The sequence below is a fragment of the Euphorbia lathyris genome, chromosome 4, assembly GCF_963576675.1.
Source record: "Euphorbia lathyris chromosome 4, ddEupLath1.1, whole genome shotgun sequence".
Lineage (NCBI taxonomy): Eukaryota > Viridiplantae > Streptophyta > Magnoliopsida > Malpighiales > Euphorbiaceae > Euphorbia > Euphorbia lathyris.
In genome coordinates, this window is record NC_088913.1 from 25360445 (window position 1) to 25382839 (window position 22395).

At 36.3% G+C, this 22395-nt stretch overlaps 1 protein-coding gene and 1 pseudogene across 2 annotated transcripts; one reads left to right on the top strand and one right to left on the bottom strand.

The window, feature by feature from the left end:
* Window positions 1-11574: 11574 nt before the first annotated feature.
* On the bottom strand, window positions 11575-14579 carry LOC136225782 (receptor-like protein 7; annotated as a pseudogene).
* A 3643-nt stretch (window positions 14580-18222) lies between these two features.
* LOC136225805 (receptor-like protein EIX2) lies at window positions 18223-22100 on the top strand. Of its 2 annotated transcripts, XM_066013921.1 has the most exons (2): window positions 18223-18315; window positions 18893-22100. In XM_066013921.1, the coding sequence occupies exon 2, from the start codon at window positions 18922-18924 to the stop codon at window positions 21976-21978; it is 3057 nt and encodes a 1018-aa protein (XP_065869993.1). In that variant the 5' UTR covers window positions 18223-18315; window positions 18893-18921; the 3' UTR covers window positions 21979-22100. The 2 variants fall into 2 exon arrangements, with proteins under 2 accessions (XP_065869993.1, XP_065869992.1); XM_066013920.1 differs by lacking the exon at window positions 18223-18315 and having other exon boundaries at window positions 18664-22100.
* Window positions 22101-22395: the final 295 nt, after the last annotated feature.

The following is a 22395-nucleotide window of genomic DNA, read 5'->3' on the forward strand; positions in this document are numbered from 1 at the left end:
TTGAATTTTGATGATGAACTATCCGAGTCTGAAGAGGATGAGCAATTTGGATACCGAAAAAGGGGTAGCGATCGAAAAGATAGTAATCTTAATGCTATCAAACTTAAAATGCCTACTTTTTGAAGAGCTAGTGACCCAGAGGCGTATCTTGATTGGGTACGAAAGGTTGAAACAATCTTTGACATACATGAGTATTCTGAGGAGAAGAAGGTGAAACTTGTAGTATCCAAACTAACTGAATATGCGGCTCTTTGGTGGGACCAATTAAAGAACACAAGAAAAAGAGATGGTGATGAACACATAAGAACATGGGGGGAATTCAAGAAGGTCATGAAAAAGAGATTTGTGCCGACTCACTATTATAAGGAGCTATTGAAATAACTCCAATCTATGTCTCAAGGTAAACAATCTGTTGAAGATTATCACAAACAATTAAAGATGGAACTAATCCGAGCTGATATACAAGAAGATGATGAAGATACCATGGTTAGATTTCTCATGGGAATGCAGAGGGAGATTCGCAACCCTCTTGAGCTATAAACTTATTTCCACATGGAGGAGATGCTCCATAAAACGATAAAAATTGAGAGACAACTTCAAGAGGTTGAGAAGGGGAGATCATAGTTCAAAGGCACTACTTCCGCTCCATGGAAGTCAGATCCAAGAGGTAATTTCAAAACTAAATCCGAACTTACCTCTAAAAGTGATCAAAAGCCTCGGGTTGATTCAAAAGCATTTGGGAAGTTGCAAATTGGTGGAACTACTCCAAAATACAAAAGTACTGAAAAACCTATAAGAACTCGTGAAATTGTGTGTTTTAAGTGCCAAGGGAGAGGGCACTATGCAAGAGAGTGTTCGAATTAAAAGGTGATCGTTATGAAGCATGGTGAGTTAATATCTGAAAGTGAGTCCGAACATGAATCAGATGATATGGCCGCCTTAGAAGATTGTAGATATATAGAAGAAATGGATATCAAAGGAGGACATGGAGTTAACTTAGTCACTCGTAGAACATTGAAGATGGGAGTGAGTGGTGACATTGAGCAATGAGAGCACATCTTTCATGCTCATTGCAAGGTACTTGGAAAAACATGCTTACTAATTATTGATGGAGGAAGTTGTTTCAACATGGTGAGCAATATGTTAGCATGCCGATTGGGGATATCAATAATTCCACATCCCAATCCTTATCTGTTACAATGGTTGAATTATAGTAACGAACTCAAAGTTACTAAACCGGTGCTTCTAAACTTTTCTATTAGTTCTTTTTATGATGATGTATTATGTGATGTAGTACCAATGCAAGCATATCATGTGTTATTGGGGAGGCCTTGGCAATTCGATCGATCAACACTACATCATGGCCGAACAAATAAATTTACTATTGCTAAGGATGGGAAGAAGTATATTTTGCCACCTTTGACACGTGCTGAAGTGTTTGAAGATCAGCTCTACATGCAAAGAATGTTACAAGAACAATCTGTGAGAAGGGAAACAATTAAGGCGAGAGAAAATAAGAGTGATAAAATCAGTGAGGGTGTGAAGAGAGAAGAGTTGAGTGAAAAGGCATTAGTGAGGTCGAGAAATGAGGGTGAGAGGAGAGAAAAAGAGAGGAGCATTAACAAAAGCCAAAATCTATCTTTATATGCTATATTGAGGGATGTAAAGCAAGCTGATTTTGAAAACAAAAATTTATTATTATTTTATTGTAAGAGTTTTTTGTTTATCTTCTGTAAGTCAGTCTAACCTTCCTTCTAGTATTTCCCCTCTTTTGTAGGAGTTCAAGGATTTATTCCCCGAAGAGATGCCTAATAAGTTACCCTTGATTCGAGGAATTGAGCATCAAATTGACTTTGTTCCCGGAGCACAAATTCCAAATCGACCAGCCTATAGAAGTAACCCTGAGGAGACAAGAACTTCAAAGGCAACTGGAGGAGCTAATGATAAAAGGGTTGATTCAGGAATCTATGAGTCCATATGATGTACCAGTCATCCCAAAGAAAGATGGAACTTGGTGGATGTGCATCGATTGTAGAGCCGTCAATAAAATCATGGTAAAGTATCGTCATCATATCCTTAGGTTAGATGATATGTTGAATGAACTAAATGGGACTGTTAATTTCACTAAAATAGATCTTAAGAGTGGTTACCATCAGATTCGCATGTCATTAGGAGATGAATGGAAAACGGCTTTTAAGACTAAACATGGTTTATATGAGTGGTTAGTTATGCCTTTTAGTTTAAAAATGCACCTAGTACTTTTATGAGATTAATGAACCATGTTTTGAGAGAGTTTATAGGTAAATTTATTGTTGTTTATTTCGATGACATTCTTAGCTATTCTAAATATGAGGCAGAACATATAGAACATGTTAAGGTTGTATTAAATGTTTTGAGAGAACGGAAATTATACGCTAACCTTTCTAAGTGCTCATTTTGCATGGAGAAAGTTGTGTTTTGGGGTTTTATTATTTCAGCACAAGGAGTTTCTATTGATGTTGAAAAGGTGAAAGCCATTCAAGAGTGGCCAACGCCAAATTCAGTTACCGAGGTGAGGAGCTTTCATGGCTTTGAGAGTTTCTATAGGAGGTTTATGAAGAACTTCAGTACCATTGCCGCACCACTAACTGAGGTAATAAAAAACAATGTTGGGTTTAAGTGGGGTAAAGCACAAGAGGATGCTTTTGAGATGCTTAAAGCAAGACTAACTTCTGCCCCCGTTTTAGCACTTCCAAACTTTGATAAATCGTTTGAAATTGAGTGTGATGCATCGGGAGTAGGGATTGGTGCTATTTTAATGCAAGAGGGTCGACCTATAGCCTTCTTTAGTGAAAAACTTAGTGGTGCAACCTTAAACTATCAACTTATGATAAAGAACTTTATGCATTAGTTAGGGCTTTGCAAATTTGGCAACATTATTTATGGCCTAAAGGGTTTGTAATCCACACCGATCATGAATCCTTGAAACATCTTAAGGGTCAATAAAAATTGAACTGAAGACATACCAAGTGGGTGGAATCTATAGAAACGTTTCCTTATGTGATTAAGTATAAGCAAGGGAAGGAAAACATAATTGTTGATGCATTAAGTAGGAGAGTTAACTCATTGAATGTGATGCATGCTAAGTGTTTAGGATTTAAGTGTATCAAAGAATTATATGTTGATGATCTAGACTTTGCATCTATTTATAAAGCTTGTGAACTTACTGCTTTTGGAAAATTTTATAGACATGAGGGCTACTTACTTAGAGATAATCGAGTATGCATGCCTAAATGTTCACAAAGAGATTCGCTTATGAGGGAAGCTGATGCTCGTAAAATATATAGCATTTAATAGGACAAGTGTATCCTATCGCAATAAGTAATATTGTGCTAAGCACGAGATCAAACCACAAAGACTATTTGTTACAACTAGCAAATCTACCTAGAGTGATCTAATTGTTTAGAGGGTTGGATAAATGTTTCGGTTTTTTATATCTAATTAACCAATTGAAAGCAATAAAGATAACAAGATAGAGTGAACAATTGACAGGGTAGAAGGTGAATTAATGGATGGCATAACCTAGGCTGAGGAATCCTTTGATTACATCCTATGTATGGGTTTAGGGAGTTCAAATTAATGTTTTACCAATGATTTGACGGTAATTACCCTAAGTGAAAGACTAATGTGATCAGTATTGTCCTTCCTATTCACATGCATTCGGGTGACGGCTTGATTAGGCATATACCCTAGGTCATGCAAAGCATTAGGTTCATTGGCAACTAAGGCTAAAGCCGTAGCCCAGCCACGAAACCGCACTCCTAGTGGTCTCTAGCGAGGTCAGGTTTATACAAATTCGGGATAGACAATTCCGTGGTCAGGTTATCATCTATCTATAATCCTATTTAATGTCAGGGTCACAGGCATTAAGAACATTATATACATAAACAGGCTAGTTGACCATTATCAATGCTCATTCTAGCATATATCCTATTCCTAACATCATCTAGGCATTAAGCATGCATAAACTGATCAATCAAAGGTCCTAAATCCCTAATCATACATATTCATACAATCAATTTCATCTCCATCCCAAATTGGATGGGGATCAGTTCATAGACAAATCAATCATAGCAAAAGGCATATATGAATAATGGAGAAAGCTTCAATATATTATAAAAGTAAAAGATAAGAGGGAGAGATAGAAATCCAAAACCCGCTTGTCGATTCCTATTACAAAAATAGAAGATCTAGAGCTTCTCCCATCAACTGTTCTTGAAAGAAATAACAAACTGAAATAATCCTAATCTAGAAAGCTGGAAAAACTAAACTAAAAGGCTAAATAGAAATCTACGTGGTGACGACTCTTAAGGAATCCGCCTCCCCGAATAATGAAGATTAGCTCCCTATTTATAGAGTTAGGGAGAAACCCTAATGTCTCCGGGGGTACCAAGGTCGTTTCCTCTATTAAAAAGGGCTTTATAGGCATTATATTTCGTCATTCCAGCAGGGGAGAGGCGTTTTTGCGCCTCTCCCACCTCGTCTCGTCGAGACAGAGGCTGTCTCGTCGAGACGAGCGGCTGTCTCATCGAGACGAGCGGCTGTCTCGTCGAGACAACACAGTGTCTCGACGAGACAGTGTCTGTCTCAGCGAGACATGCCTGTGTCTTGACGAGACAGGCTTCCAAATGGGGCAAAAGGGCCGGATTTTCTTCGTTTTGGTCCCTGGGCTTCTGAAATCTGCTCTAATGGTCCCTGACGAATCCCAAAAGTGCTCCGACGGTCCCTGAATTGTCCGGAATTGCTCCAAATGGCTCGGGGTCTGGTTCGGGAATGCTAAAATAGGCCTAAAAACATCTGAAAACATAGAAAACACCATAAATACTAGAAATTACTTATTCTAACTAAAAGGTATAAAAACGATACTAAAACTGAAAGGAAATAAAGAAAAAAGGAGCTAAAAGGGGCCTAAAAACCCTATACAAATGGGAGCTATCAGAAGCCCATGGTGGAGGCTTAATGGGGAATATTGGAGTTGCTAAGACTTTGGAGATGATTTTTGAACATTTCTTTTGGCCTCATATGAAACGTGATGTGGAAAGAATATGTGCTAGTTGTATTAATTGTAAGAAAGCTAAGTCTAGAGTCATGCCTCATGGTTTATACACTCCATTACCTGTGCCGAATGAACCTTGGACTGATATATCCATGGATTTTGTGATGGCTTTACCTAGGTCTAAGAGAGGTAATGATTCCATATTTGTGGTTGTAGATCGCTTTTCTAAGATGGCACATTTCATACCATGCCATAAAACTGACGATGTTATTAATATTGCTAACTTGTTCTTTAGAGAGGTTGTTCGTCTGCATGGGATGCCAAAGAGTATAATTAGTGATAGAGATCCTAAGTTTCTAAGCTATTTTTGGAAGACTTTGTGGAATAAATTGGGGACTAAACTGTTGTTTTCTACTTCTTGTCACCCCCAAAATGATGGTCAAACTGAAGTAGTAAATAGAACTTTAGGACAACTTCTTAGGGCAGTCATTCAAAAGAATCTTAAGTCATGGGAAGAATGTCTACCATTTATTGAGTTCACTTATAATAGGGCTATGCATTCATCTACTAACTTTTTACCATTTGAAATTGTTTATGGTTTTAATCTTTTGACACCATTAGACTTGATCCCTTTGCCTGATGATAAAAGGAAAAGTTTAAATGGAAAGAAGAAGGCGGAAATGGTGCTTAAGTTACATGAATAAGTGAAACAACAACTGGAGAAGAAGAATGAGCATTATGCAAAGCAAGCTAACAAGGGTCGACAACATTTGTTATTTGAACCCGGTGATTGGGTGTGGTTGCATATGCGCAAGGAAAGGTTCCCCGCTCAGAGAAAATCAAAGCTACATCCTAGAGGCGATGGTCCATTTCAAGTAGTCGCACGAATTGGGGATAATGCATATAAGCTCGACTTGCTAGGTGAGTATAGTGTGCATGCAACTTTTAATGTGGCTGATTTATCTTTGTTTGATGTAGGAGATGAAGATTTGAGGACAAATCCTTTTCAAGAGAGAGGGAATGATGTGATATCAAAAGCACAAAAGTATGGAACAAAAGAGCTTAGAGTTAAGGAGCCCCGTAGAAGCATGAGGGATCCATTGGAGCTGTCAATTGGACCTATGACGAAGAATCGTGCAAAGAAAGACCAACAAATGCTTAATGGACTCATCTTGAGCTTCTTTAAGCAAGGAATGGATTCTAGCGAAGTCATTAGAGATGGTGTGTTTTTGTGTTGTATCCAAACCCAAACCCATAATAGTGATATGTAAAAAGGTTGATCATGCTTTAAGAGAAGCTTTGGACTTGCATGTGCAAAACTCATTGGGACTCATTAAAATTAATGTTATAACCTTATAGGTTTGATTGGGCTTATTTCTAACTAATTAAAATGCCCAAATAATGTTAATTAGTGAGCTGAAATTGGGATTTAAAGGACAAAACCGAATTTCATGTTTTTCCTTGTCTACTTAGTATTTCTTTTAGCTTGGTGCACTAGGATTCAACTTTGTTTTTAGTTTATGTTTAGGTTTCTTTTGTAGCCTATATAAAGACTTGTATTCTTCATTATTTTTTTATTAATCGAATATCACTATTTTTATGAACAAAAGTTCTTCTTCTTCCTTTGGGAGTTATTTTCAATCCAGGATTGAATTCTTTATTGTGAGCTTGAGAGATTGGGTCATCATTCTTGCAATATTATCTTGATCGTGAACAAGTATTTTGGTAAGGTACTTGTGAATCGCCAAACACTCAGGTTCCAATTTAATTATTCGAAGGTGTAAGGTTAGATCTCCTTTCATTGTCTTTAATTTTTTGGGATTGGTTTGTTATCACCAATTTATGCTTGTTATTTGATTTTGTTAATTCGTTAAAATAGATCGGGAAAACTTGTTGATTTGGTTATTATTTCTCTTTCATAACGAAATCACATTGTAGTCATATTTATAAAGAATGTGCTTACACACTTGGGTGTACCCCACTTTTGTGAAATGGTGAGGACCTACTTTGTACTTGACCACCACATGTGTGCGCCGCCACCGCTTAGGCCGAACTGGGTTGGGTTGGATTGGTATATGGTGTGTGGCAGTTTCGCGAACGTCTTAAAGAAAGCGGCATAGTCCGTGACTCATCCCATTATATTGTGTTCGGTAATTTTGGTGCTTTTCCAGTTTCTATTCTAATAGTTGGTGATTGTCATGAAAAAAATAATATTTTTTTTTTGGATTTTGTTATTTAAAGGAAAGGGAAAAATTTTGGTTTAGTCACTTGACTGCAACTAGACAATAATACCATTTATTGGACATATTGCAACAATTTAACGGAAACTATTACATAATTAATATTACTAGAATGAAAAAAAAAAGCTAATATTAAACTGAACTCAAATAAAATTCGAATTAAACTTAATTGAATTTTTTTAACAATTTGTTTTACAGACTGAAAACTAAAGTCTATTTATAAAGTTTCTAATAAGAAGAAAATTTTGTTGAAAAACACAGTTAAAAAGCATACCTAGGATAACCTCAATTTAATTGTTGTACCATTATCCAATCTACACAAACATCAAACATGTGATGCACAATTGTCTGGACCAACTAATAGTCACTGAAAGGTCGGTTTCTCTTTTTTGTGAAAGGGTCAATTTGGCCCTTTAACTCCTGGGGCCAATATGTCAAAATAAATTTAGATTTAATTCACAACTCATCAAATTTATCAAATCATGTTACAAATAATATGCTGGTGGTGTTGGTATAGCTGTGAAGTAAACCAGCTTTTACGTTGATTTTAGGGGATGAGTGGACCAATCAATTTGGTGGTTGTAATTCAGTCACATAGTTTGATTTCTGAAATCTGACCATTCTTCTTTTCTTTCAATTTTGATTTTTGGTTATTAATTTGGTGGTTATAGTAACCTCGCGTCACGTAATATAATGTAACATAACGTAACGTAACATATATAATGAAACGTAAGTTAGCATAACGTAACTCAGCGTAATGTAACTTAGTGTAATATAAATTAGCGTAACATAATTTAACGTAACGTAACTTACCATAAATTAAGGTATAATGTAACTTAGCATAACATGATTTAACGTAATGTAACACGACCTCACATAACGTAACACGACCGCACCTAACATAATGCAACATATATAATGTAACATAAGACAGCGTAGCATAATGAAATGCAACGTAACTTAGCGTAATGTAACTTAGCATAACACAACTTAGTACCTAGTGCCCTTCTGAAGTTCTTGACGTGGTCGTTGGATCTCTGCTCCCACTATATTTCTCTAGAGAGGGGTATTTGAACCCTCATGGCATCGGTTCCCGCATGACGTCATGGAGAGGTGAGCTAGTATATGTGACCTATGACATTCAAGTGTCCAGATTTCAGCCCCCTAGTAAGTTCTACCATGGATTCTATCCCAACATTCTCATAAATATCTTTCTTGTTAGAGAATTAAGCAATTGAGGGTAAATCCGAGATATGTGCATGTACCTTGATTGTAAAGTCGCATTCTATTCATAGAGAGCCAAAGGGCAAAACTGTGAGTCGGTGTATCATTAAATTTTATACAATATTTTTTATTATATTAATGTAAGTATGAAAAATAATATTAGTAGTAAAATTGCATTGTTATCTAGCGTACTTTTATTTTTTTTAATAGAGCAGGGGAAAGACTACCCGCACACATCCTAACCAGGTTGGCTAACATTCTGTCAAATCATTGTATTTTTAATTAAAAATGCAATAAAATTTATAATAATATAATATTTTAATGGCTTAATACATCATTTGCTCTCTGAACTTGTCCAAAAAGTTTGATTGGCCCATGAACTTTCAAAGTGTCCCGATAGCCCCTCAACTTACATAAAATATTCAATTAGCCCTCTGAACTTGCATAAAATATAATCAATTGATCACTCGGTCGTAAAAAAGTAAGTTAAATGCGGAAGATGTATTCCACGCATCTTAGAATGTTATTACATAATTCAAAAATACATTAAAAATGAAGTTATTACTTGCTCAACTATAAAACTTGTATTCTCTAATATTAGAACTGCATACTCCAATTTTTATCGTTTTACTTTTTCTAAGACTCGTCCAATATATTTTCCGCATTTAACTTATTTGCAACCGAGTGATCAATTGATTACATTTTGTATAAGTTCAATGGGCTAAATGAACATTTTATGCAAGTTGAGAGGGTTATCGAAACACTTTGAAAATTCAGAGGGTCAATCAAGTTTTTTGAACAAATTTAGGGGATAAATGATGTATTAAAACTATTTTAATTTGAATAATAATGAATTTATTGAAAAGGGGGTTTTTTGAAGATTAATGGAAAGAAAGTGACACTTCTATCTTGCAACAAGATTTACGTTCAGTTGTGCATAATAACAAATAGGAGAATTTCTTTGGTGGACCGGATGCAATTGACTCGAGCAATCAAAAAAAAAAAACTATGTCATTTTATTGGGAAATGATTGGTGTAGATAAATAAAGTCTACAAAAATCATATTTCTATTGCTAAGGTGCAATGGCCGGTTACCATAATAGAATGGGAAAATTATAAAAATGGGTCAAATGGGAGGCCCATTTAGATATTTAACCCATTTACTCAACCTACTATATATCTAGACTATTTTTGTGTGACTTTCCTATAATACCCATAACCTTTCCACTTCCCCCTTACGCGAACGGTCTCTCATCCCTTCTCCTTGGTTACGCGAAACGGTTGGCTCCTCCATTAATGATTCCCAGACTTTTGATCTTCCTATCTTCCTTTAAATTGCACGAAATTTGCACCATTTCTCCAAATCACAATGTATTTCTCTTCTTCCTCTCTTCATCTCTTGATTCTTCATCTCCCTAATGCTAGAAAACGAAGCCATGGTTCTTCATCTTCCTGTTCCTGCTCGTTACTTGGTTTCTTTCTTCATGTTACCATCAAAGAAATGGTTATTATACGTTGTTTCCATCGTTTTTCCCAGTTTATCATATTGGAATTATCGCTTTTAAGGGTGACAGGCGCCAAAAATGCAAGTATCTACTGTTTTCTCTGCGTTTCCCATGAAATCACTTCACATAGTCGATGATTTTGCGAAGATCTGCGATGAGAAAGAGCCTCAAACGTGACGATCTGCTTAGCGAACCGATTATTTCGCGAAGTCTACGAGTAGAAAAGTTCATAATTTCACTCGCAGACTTCGAGAAAGCATCGATTCGCTAAGTAGATCGTCACGTTTCAGACCTCGCAGACTTCGCGAAAGCATCGATTCGCTAAGTAAAATCATCATCTTCCCTACACATTTACACTCGCATGCTTTGCTAAGCCTCATTTCGGGAAGCCAAATCGTCCTTTTTCCTGCCTAACACGATTAATGTTTTTTTGAAGGTGATTGAATACATAACATCCCTTTCTGGAAGGCGGTGTCCTCGGATGCAGAGGAGATGACTTTCTTTCCTGTATAGGGAGAAATTTCCCTCAAAATTGACACATTCACTTTGAAATGATTGGTTAGGAGAGATTCTGTCAATCTTGGTGTGAACCATGAGACACGTCTATCCCAAAAGGTTTGGACTTCCATTTCTCATCCCAAAAAGTCTAGACTTCATGTAGAGGGAGAAATTTCCGTCCAGATTAGTTAAGTTCACTTTGAAGTGATTTGTTAGGAGTTTATTGTGGCAATCTTGTTGTAAATTTTGATAATGTTATGATTTTAATGTTAGAATCCGTTGTTGTTTGACATTTTTTGTTATATACCACTTAATGAATTTTGTTAAAAACACAACCAGACTTCGCATATGCTAATTAAAATCATCAACTAAACTAAACATTAGCTTCGCAGGCTTCGCATATTCTAGAATCTACGAAGTCAGACGGGAGGGAGATAGCCGCTCCATAAATATTAAGGGTATTATGGAAAAGCCATACAAAAACAGTCTAGATATGTAGTAGGTTGAGTAAATTGGTTAAATATGTAAATGGATCTCCCATTTGACCCATTTTTGTAATTTTCCCTAATAGAATTTGTGTCGCACACCAAATTTAATGGTCACATATCCACTAAAATCAAACGTAAAAGCTCTTCTCCTCACTGCTGCCCCTGTTTGGTTCACATTGATCTGGTTATTAGTTATTTGTTCTTGCCCGTAGAAGTTTGTCGAGTTTCATGTCTGATTCAGATTTATCAATACTAAGAGGGCAAGATAAATTGTCCTGTCCTGGTGAATTCAGAGGAATCACCAAATCATCTTCGGCATAAGAGGCATAAGCTGAAGCCAGTGTTCTAGGCGATGAGATGGTGAAATGTCATCGGTGATACTTTCTTGTAGTGTTTTTGAAGTGTTGATAAGGGGTGAAGAAGATGAAAATGGAGAAAACAAGAATCCAGAGACATCAAGCTCTGCGTTTTAGCTTCAATTCCACAAAGATTAGTTGAAAAGTTTGCAGTCCTTATTTTTCGTTGAGCCAAAATATTTTGTTTCATATCATGGATGCCAAAACCAAATTTTTCATTTAGCTAGCACAATTTGGTGGAAAAGCACATGAAGTGTATATTAAGATAACTCAAAACCAAAGATTATTATTTAAAATATATAAACTATATTTGACACATATTCTCATTTGAGACACCGTGCGAAAACCTTGGTAAGCCATTGTTGATACTTTTTAGTGTTTATTCTGCACCCAATAACTACACTTATCACAAATCCGCAAGCATATCCCATAATCATAACCTTCCAACCAAATTCAAATTCATCATCAGGATCTTCATTCGTGTTTGGAGGTTGTAATGGTCTAAATTCACATCTTTTTGATAAAGGATTCCCACAAAGCCCTGAATTTCCTGAAAATGAATCATTTTAAAAGTGTTGAATTGGTTTCCCTTTGGTACTAGTCCCGTGAGGTTATTGTGCGAGACATTAAAGGACGAAAGAAAGGTAAGCTGCTCAAGTTGAATTGGGATTTCTCCTGACAGTTTGTTTAGGGAAAGATCCAAAGCTTCGAGATTTTTCAAATTCCCCAAGGACGAAGGAATATGTCCTGTCAGAATGTTGTTGGAAAGATTGAGCAATTGAAGTTGTGTAAGGCTTCCAATCACTTCCGAAATTGCTCCTTCAAACATGTTTCCTGACAAGTTAATTGCACTAAATATCTCCTGGATTCTCTCATATGATAACTGCGTCCCTTTGTTTGTTATTGTTATGGAGTAGCTAAAATGGTTCTCCCATGAAATGCCAAGCGCTTGGAAACTTATATCAGCTTGCATATACTTCAAGGTACTGCTATGATCGACATTTTTCATGGCAATCCAATTGTTGAAGTACTCTGATGGCAATTTCCCTGTCAATTTGTTGTAAGAAAGATCAAGAATCTGCAACTTTGGAAACTGAAAGACGGTTTCTTGTTTCCCCATTTCACCAAATAAGCCATTAGATCTCAGAATCAGTACTTTTAGCTCTGGAAGAACACCTAACCAATGAGGGAAGAAATCAGTCATCTGATTTTCTCCGAGATTGAGTGACTCTAGCTTGGAACAGCTGGCTAATGACCTTGGTATCGTCCCATCTAGTTCGTTTCCACTCAAATCCATCATTCTCAGTGCACAATCACACGCAAATTCATCAGGAATTTGGCCGGTTAAGTTGTTGTTTCGTAAATCCAGAGCTGAAACAAAATTAGCCAAGAATCCGAAGCATTGTGGAAGTGTGCCACTCAACTTGTTATTTGACAAATCAAGAGTCAAAATAGAAGTCAAGTTGCAAAATGCTTGTGGGATTTCTCGACTGAAATTGTTGTTTGATGCTATGTAGACGAAGATGGAAGGCAGGGGAATTGGAAGGGATCCTTGGAACTTGTTGGCTGTGAGATTCAAGACAAGCAAATTAGTCCATGGAAGAACATTGGAGGATTGCTCAAAACCTGTGAGGAAATTTGAATCCAAATTCAAAATCTTAAGATTATCAGTAGCCAAGTCTGATATCCAACGAGGTACATATCCTGCAATTTTGTTGTGAGAGAGATCCAAAATCTCCAATTTATTCTGTCCACGCAAGAAAAATGGGAACTCACTTAAATTGCATGAACTCAATCCTAAGATTTTAAATTTGGGAAGGTCAGTAACATTGAGACTGGGATCATACTTATAAATCAAAGACAAATTGTTATCGGATAATTGGAGAACAGAAAGGCTTGTTTTTTTAAGAAACAAATAAGAATTCAACGACCCACTCAAGTGGTTGGAAAATAGCACAAGAACTTGAAGATTTGGAATCCCAAAAAGGGACTCTGGAATGGAACCATTAAGTGAATTAGAACCAAGTTCAATCGACGTTAATTGGGTAAAATTACCTAACCAAGGTGGGATTTCCCCATATAAATTGGTCTTCATCAAGCTCAGATAGTTGAGTTCCGTTAAGTTCCCAACCCAATACAATGTCCCAGGACTAAAATTATTGAAAGAAAGTGACAGATAAGTGAGTTTATGGAGATTGGCTATGGAAGAAGGTATGATCCCTGAGAAATTGTTACGAGAAAGGTCCAAGAATTTCAGCCTGTCAAGGCTACCAATCGAAGGTGGTAATGGCCCTGAAAAATTGCATCCCTTCACAACAAAATTATTGAGCAATTTAAGGTTACCGATTGATTTTGGTAGCTGACCAGAAAAGCTTGTGTTCTCAAGCCTCAGTAGTTCAATTGGGCGGTAGAACTGAAATTCTGGTAAATATCCGGTGAGCTCAGGGTTATGCCGCAAGACTAAAGAACTAAGGTTAGGCAATTGGAAGATTCCAGTGGGAAATTCCCCCTGCAAATTGCAGTCTCTTAGACCAAGAGTTGACAAAGAAGATAAATTGGTGAAGCTTTGTGGTACAGTGGATGAAATGTTGACACCATTTAGATTAAGTTTAACCAAATTGGTTAACTTTTCTGCCACATCTTTTAGACTAGGCTTTTGCAGCTTCAATGGGTTGCCTGAGAGATCAAGCAAGACCAGCTCGGAAAGCTCCAAGATTTCTGATGGAATTTGGCCAGAAAATTTAGAAGATGAGAGGTTTAAATATGTCAAACGTGAAAAATTCCGGATCTGAGTCGGAATCCCTGAAAAATTGAAATAATTGAAGGCAAGATTAAGAGTTGTAAGATGAACAAGCCGAAAGAGGGTGTTGGTAGAGTTGATAGATCCATAAAGGCAACTGCTTGAAAGATGAAGCCCAATCAGATGACCTGTATTCTGATCGCATTCAACACCATCCCATGAACAACAATCATTACTCTTTCCTCCATGATTCCAGGAGGAAATTAAGGTAGAAGGAAGACAGCCATCCATGTCTGTAATAACGATGCTATCCTTGAACTGTAACAAGGATGAGCTCTCTTGATCATGGCAGAAAAGCTGTTGCGCAGAAGAAGAAGAGAAAGAGATGAAGGAAGAAAGAAGAAAGAGGGAATGTATCCACATAATTAAGGGATTTACAAATTAGATAATGAATTTGTCTGTATAAATTATAAGCACACATGAAGGAAGAAATTAAACTGCTAGTAACTCTAAAAGATGTAAAAAAACAACTCTCAAAGTCCGAAACATGTGAGGTTCTGTAAGTAAACCATACCCTCAACGTGGCAATGTTGTAACCACAAGAAATGTGAGCAGGAATAGAAGGGAGGGAGGGAGCTGCAATTTCCTGGACAATAATTAAAGGGTCAAATGGTAAATGTTTGTATAAATACAAGAAAAGAGAGGCTGAGACAGCAATTAAAATTCAATGGCATGATAAAAAAAAAAAACCAGTTTTAGACCTTTGCCTCAACTTCTACTAGAAAAGCGCTCGCACATGATCCATTGGAAATTGTTCGGAAGAAATTCTGCACCCATATATTCATGATCTTTTCTTTCCAAAGCCTATTCCTTGACAACTTCAGTTGTTGCCACCATGATGATGCTTTGTTCCAGAGGCAAGTAGCAACTAAGAGCAACTCTAGTGGTTGGAGGGTTGCAGACCCTCCTCCCTCTAACCACTCCACCTCACCTATTTTTAATAACTCTCCTCACAAAACAACTCCAATCAAAAATCATTTCTAATGGAATGTGAAGTGTGGGACTGCTGGCCACAGAAATTCTTTCCATTCCCAAAAACGAGAATCCAATCCTGGACCTTTGGTTAAGTGAGGAGGAGTCTTTACCACTCTACCACAACCCCATGGTTTTACTTCTCCTTTGTTTGGAGTCACCTTAAAAGAAAAGGTTACTGTTTCTTGAAAGGTCGCCCAATCCCGCTACCTTCCCACTTGTAGAGACTCTCTCTATTTCAATTTTAGTGGTTAGTTACTTCTTGCAAATTACAAATTGGTCCAATCTATGTCCATTAGAGTTGCTCTAATGGCATTGTGAGTACGGACCTTTCCAACTCTAATGATGAGATTATATTTGCATGTACTCAGCATATTGCAAGTGGATCCCACGTCATGTCAAATGAGATCGCAGATCGAAATCCGTGCTTATTTGTAAGACATTGAGAATTTTTAGTGGTGACTGACAGCTTGTGGCAAATCGGCCAAGTCAGTAGTTGCCCAACTGCCATAAACACGAAATTGAGAGTTGATGATTATTGTTAAGCAAGTGAAAAGTTCTCAATTTTGAAATTAGATTCATCTCAATCTGTTCCGGACCAATTCTGTCAATTCTAGTCTCTGTCTTGGGTTTCAGTTTCGTATCTATACGATTGCGTTCCTGAGTCTACCATCGAGCAAAGTTGGATAAAAGCCCGGAAGGTAACAATATGAAGGGTTTAAAAGCCTTCCTTAACGTGATAAATTGCTTTTAATTTTGTATTATTTGGCTGTTGTTTCTAGACACCGTAGAGCAAAACTCCAGGAATCTGTTGAATGTAGCCGATCAGCCACACTTGTGGCCCATCGGCCATAATTTTTTTGCCTTTAGTCTATTTTAGTTTGGGTTTTAGTCTTTTGTTCTTGTTTTTGGTAAATTTAAATACAGTAGGCATTTTTAGGAATATAAATGTTTAACATGTAAAATTTACAAGTAAAGGGTATTTTCGACATAATTAAATGAATCTGTTAGAATGGATAGACAAAGTTCACGGATCGAATTACTATACTGATGTGCTAGATTTCAAGGATATGATCAAGTTCTATATGATTGAGTCCTACGTCGCAGTATAATCCGATAAACAGGTCCTAATCTCCCGCAACTAACGTTTATCTATTTTGCATGTTTAATAGATTTGTTTAGTGCTATATCAAATATATAGGATTTTGATATCAAATTGGGGTATAATTGTTTCGCCTTTTTTGAATTGGATTGTGAGCTTGTGAAAAAATTACAAAAGTGTGAAATCTGAAATCTGACTTCTAATCAAAGATTGTGAAAAGATTAAAGGACGAAAAAGCTTAAGGGTTCGAAATTAAAACCGTAAAAAAGATTGCCTTAATTAATATGAACGATACCGAATTGAGAATAAACGCGTGAAAGCTTGAACTTGAGATTGAAATTGAATGATTAGAAACGATACCGAATTGAGAATAAACGCTTGAAAGCTTGAACTTGAGATTGAAATTGGATGATTACAAATATAGGAATTGAATTTGTAGAACTAAGAATTGAAAAAGAAAGATCGTAGAACTAAGGATAGAAAATTGAAAGAAATTGACAATTTGAGTCTGATTGTTGTTGAGATTCCTGCAAGAAAGTTCCACGTTTCAATGAGGAATTTCCAAGTTTCAGTTCTGTAACTGTTCTCGTCTACTAACTATTTTTGTTGTTGAATTATGTTTTTTTCGGGTTTTTTAAAATTCAGTTCCGAATCGGTTATCATTTCAAGTGTATTTCGGTTTGGAAATAAATGTAAAAAACCTTAACCAAATTATATAGATTATGCATTTTTATATATATATATATATATACAAAATAGTACTTATGTTGTGATGAAGTGAACAACAATACCATTTCAGTAGTGTCATTAGTTGACTTTCCTTCTCCCATTTTCTTTCTCGAATAAGTGAGAAATGCGCAGGGCCAGCCCTGGGCATAGGCCCGGGGTGCATCGGTCTAGGGCCCAAGGTCGGAAGGGAGCCCAAAAAAATTAACTTTGTAAATAAATTGTATAGGTTTTAAATATTATACATAAATTCAAATTAGCATAATGGTAATACATTGTCTTTCCACTAAAGATGGTGTGGGTTCAATTCTCATTTTTTTTATTATTTTAAATATATAAATGTTATGGGTAGTTAAAAGTAAGAAGACAAGTTTCATTTTATTAACTCATTTTAGAATAACTATTTTTAATTTGATTAAATTTAAAAATTAAAAAAAAAAATTCATTTTATTACCTTGATTAAATTTGAAAATTAAAAATTAATTTATACAATGATATGAATAAAAGTCAATGGGTTAAGGTGCAAAATTACTCATAACGTTTTGAGTGATGAGCAATTTTACCCCTAACGTTTAAAATTGTGCAAATTTACCCCTAACATTGATAATTTACGTCAATTTCAGACACAATTATAAAACACAGATGTTTTTATCTCTCATTTTGCACCAATTGCATATCAATTCGTTCTAAAAAAAGATTTCATATGTTTTATACTTTAATAATAGAACTGAAGATTAATATTTAAAAATTCGGTGAATTTTTTAAATTTTTTTGTCCAATTCGTACAAAATTTACATTATATTTTTATTATTATTATTATTTTTACATCCCAACATATGTTTGTGATTTGTTACTGATAAAATGACGCATGTGTGAAGTATAGATGACAAAATTCATGATCGAGAAGACAGTTTGATGAAATATTTATCAAATTAACCCAATTTATCAATGTTAAGGGTAAAATTACTCTTGGCTTCCAATGTTGGGGGGTAAAATTGCATCATTTTAGATATTAGGAGTAAAATTGCTCCTGATCCAAAACGTTAGGAGTATTTTTGCACCTTAATCCAAAATCAATTGATAAATTTTATATTAAAGGGGCTCTTACTACTTGTTTTGCCTAGGGCCCCTAAATTGTCAGAACCGGCCCTGGAAATGGGGAAGGAAACCTATTTATTTCTTAAAGATGGAAAGGGCATTTTTGTCATTTTAATCCTTTTTTTTTTATCTACCACTAAACAAAAAGACGTTGTTTATGTCTTTTTGTGAAGCACAAATTCAAAAAAAAAAAATTTGCAGAAAATGGGGTGTGGCTCATAGCTGAGCCGAGAGGAAAACCCTTCTCTGGGTTCTTCCGCGAGTTCGAAAGGTCGGTCGATTCTCTCTCTTCCTCTGGCTCCATTCTTAGGATAGAATCTACCTAAAAAGTGCCTAACAAGTCTCAAACCGAAAAACCTTTATGATTTTTCAATTTATTAATAACAAATCTTAAGTTTTGATCAAGTCAACAACAATACCATTTGTCTAAGTTATGCCTTTCAAGGGAAAATTTACACAGATTTTGTAATGTCTGACACAGATTTTGCTTTTCATTTTCCTAGGAAATAGACTTGTATATGTATTTATTGGAGTCAATGACAAAGAAATCTCACCTAACAATAAAGACTCAGAATACACCTGAATTAAATTATTGTTTCTGTCAATTCCATCCCTGTAAAGGACCAATCTGTTATTGCAACTTTTCAGTTTTCCCCAATTTCCACTTTAATTTAATCACTCAGTTGATATTGAAATTTCCTTTCAGTTTATCTAATGGACTCTATATAGTGGTGAAACAAATATGGTTTTAATCTATACTATAGTTCAAAAAGCTATTGATTTTTATGTCATGAAGACATTTGTATTGTTTTCCATCATATTGCCTTTTATTAACTGTTTGGTAACAGGACTGTTTGTTCTTCATGGAAATGCAACAATGGAAGGCTGCAATGAATCTGATAGAGAAGCTCTTCTTGACTTCAAAAAGGGTCTTGCAGATTCCGAAAATCGAATCTCCTCATGGCAGGGAAGAGACTGCTGTACCTGGTGGGGCATAGATTGTGATAACAATTTTGGAGCTGTTGTCAAGGTTGATCTTCATAATCCTTATCCATCAAATTATGATTATTCTGGCAGGTATGGACTTTGGAACTTGAGTGGAGAGATTAGACCTTCACTTATAAAGCTCAAATCTTTGAGATATCTTGATTTGAGTTTCAACACATTTAATGGAAGAATACCTGATTTCATTTCGTTTTTGTGGAACTTACAATATCTCAACTTATCAAATGCTGGGTTTGATGGTGAGATCTCTCCAAGTCTTGGAAACCTGTCCAGGTTGCAGTTCCTTGATGTCTCTTCCAATAATTTCCCGGGTTTAAGTGCTCGTAACATCGAATGGATAGCGGGTCTGATCTCAATAAAACATATTGAGATGACAGGATCAAACCTGTCAATGGTAGGATCCGGATGGGTTAATGCATTCAATAGGCTGCCAAATTTAATTGAGCTGCATTTGTCTGCATGTGGTTTATCAAGTATTGCATCTTCACTCACTTCTGTTAACTTCACTTCACTTGCTGTTTTAGACCTAAGTAGTAACAGTTTGAATTCCATGTTTCCTAATTGGCTTGTCAACATTAGCAGCCTCAAATCAGTAGATCTATCCTTATGTGACTTGTACGGAAGAATTCCACTTGGTTTCGGTGATTTACCGAATCTGCAGTTACTGAATCTTGGTAATAATGACAATCTCACAGCAAGTTGTAACCAATTATTTAAAGGAAGTTGGAGAAGCATAGAGTTTCTTGATTTTTCAATCAATAAGTTACACGGAAGACTTCCAGCTTCAATTGGAAATATGACACTTCTCACTCACCTGGATCTGTTTCACAATGCTGTCAAAGGGGGGATTCCGGGCTCCATTGGAGGACTTTGTAACTTGCAATATCTTGACTTGTCAGCTAATAACCTGACAGGGAGTTTACCTGAATTCCTTGAAGGAATGGAAAACTGCCCTTCTAAAAGCCCCTTTCCGAGTTTGCAGTACTTAATTGCGAGCGATAATCAATTGGTAGGCCATATACCAGATTGGTTGGGGCATCTGAAAAATCTTCTCCAACTCAATTTGCAGTGGAACTCTCTGCAAGGTCCCATTCCTGCTTCTTTGGGAAATCTGAACAATCTTGAAGAACTCAGGCTTGAAGCAAATAAACTAAACGGTACTCTCCCTGTTAGTTTAGGACAGCTCCCTCAGTTGTCTGTCCTTGATGTTTCAATCAATGAATTAACAGGTGTTGTTTCAGAAGCTCATTTCATCAAGTTGCATAAACTGCAAATCTTGCTTTTGTCTGCAAACTCGTTCTTTTTGAACGTCAGCTCCAATTGGATTCCTCCATTCCAGTTGATGTATCTTGAAATGGGTTCCTGCCATGTTGGTCCTTCTTTTCCTGAATGGCTTAGATCTCAAAAGGAGATCCAATATGTACATTTCCCAAATGCCAGTATTTCAGGTTCCATACCTGACTGGTTCTGGGACATGTCAGGCAATCTATCTGTGTTGAATGTTTCACTAAATCAATTACAGGGTCAGCTTCCAAATCCATTAAATATAGCTTCTTTTGCACTTGTTGATTTGAGTTCCAACCTCTTTCATGGATCCATTCCTCTTCCATTGTTCGGTATCAAGCTGTTTGATCTTTCTCGTAACAAATTTTCTGGTCCTATCCCTGAAAACATAGGTAAAATCATGCCAGAGTTGGTCTTCCTTTCTTTTTCCAATAATCAGTTGACTGCTGAAGTTCCAGCATCCATAGGAGAGATGACCTCACTTGAAGTCATTGATTTTTCAAGCAATTACCTGACAGGAAGCATTCCTTCCAGCATTGGGAATTGTTCTCTGATATCTGTTCTAGACTTTCAAAAGAACAACTTATCTGGTGAGATTCCAGGATCTATCAGTAAGCTAAATCTGCTGCAGACTCTGCATCTAAGCAACAACAGATTTTCAGGAGAAATCCTACCAATTCTTCAGAATTTGTCTAGTTTGGAAACTATAGATCTTGGAAGCAACAACTTCACAGGTAGATTTCCAACCTGGATTGGAGAAGCTTTCCCACATCTCAGAATTCTTAGCTTGAGATCAAATAATTTCTTTGGAGAAATTCCTCCTGCACTTTCAAATTTGAACTCCCTTCAAGTACTGGACCTGGCAAAAAACGAGTTCAACAGCAAAATTCCAGCAAGCTTTGGTAATCTGAAAGCTATGTCTCAAAAGCAAAGTGTAAACATCAATCTGTTCTACGGATCTTATATGACTCAATACTACAAAGAAAATTTACTAGTGTGCATCTCAGGCCAGCCTCAAGTGTACACCAAAACTCTTTCCCTTGTAACTACCATAGACCTGTCAGGAAACGTGCTGCATGGAGAAATTCCTGAAGAAATATCAAAATTGGAAGGTTTGTTGGTTTTGAACTTGTCAAGAAACCATATAAGTGGCCAGATTCCTGAGAAAATTTCAGAACTGCGCGAACTAATCTCGTTTGATCTATCAGAAAACAGCTTGTCAGGTGCAATTCCTCCTAGCATATCTTCAATGACATTTCTGGCATATTTGAATGTCTCAGACAATAACCTTTCAGGTCCAATCCCTTATACAAATCAGATGACGACTTTTGAGGCATCCTCATTTAGCGGAAACCCGGGACTGTGTGGAGGCCCCCTGGCAGTTAAATGTGTAAATGATAGAGGGAAAAGTGGTACTTGGGATGTTGAGTCTAAAAATGGAGATAGCTTGATTGATAGATGGTTTTACTTGAGCATAGGAGTGGGATATGCAGCAGGTTTATTGGTTCCTTATTTGATAATTACAATTAGAAGATCTTGGGCTGACATTTACTTTTCTTTTGTGGATAAAACCGCCCGAAAATTGTCAAGCTTGAGAATTACAAGAGCTGCAACTGCTAGAAGAAGAATAATGCAGGGATGCTGACATTTTGTTTTCATTTGAAGTATGAGATTGGCGGAAGGAACAGTAATAATCTGTTAGTTTAGTTAACTCTCTTGGAAGAGTTGTTAGTTTACTTGAATTAGCTTGTAGCCTTAGCCTTATAAGAAGACTTAATAATAAATAAAAGAAAGTCTCTTTTGATTTCTTTGATATATTTTTGTTTGTTTCTTGTATAATGTTTATCAATTTAAATCTACAAAGATTTCACTCACAATAGTTGTTTTTCAATCTTGCAGAGCTCTCTCTGCAAACCCAAGGTGATCATTATTATGACTCAACATTGATAATATATTTCAACAGAAGACATGACATTTACATGAAAATCTGTTATTTGTTATAGAGATTGTCTAAGTTCCTTATTTCATATTTAATCTCAAAATACAGCAAAAATCTCCTTGC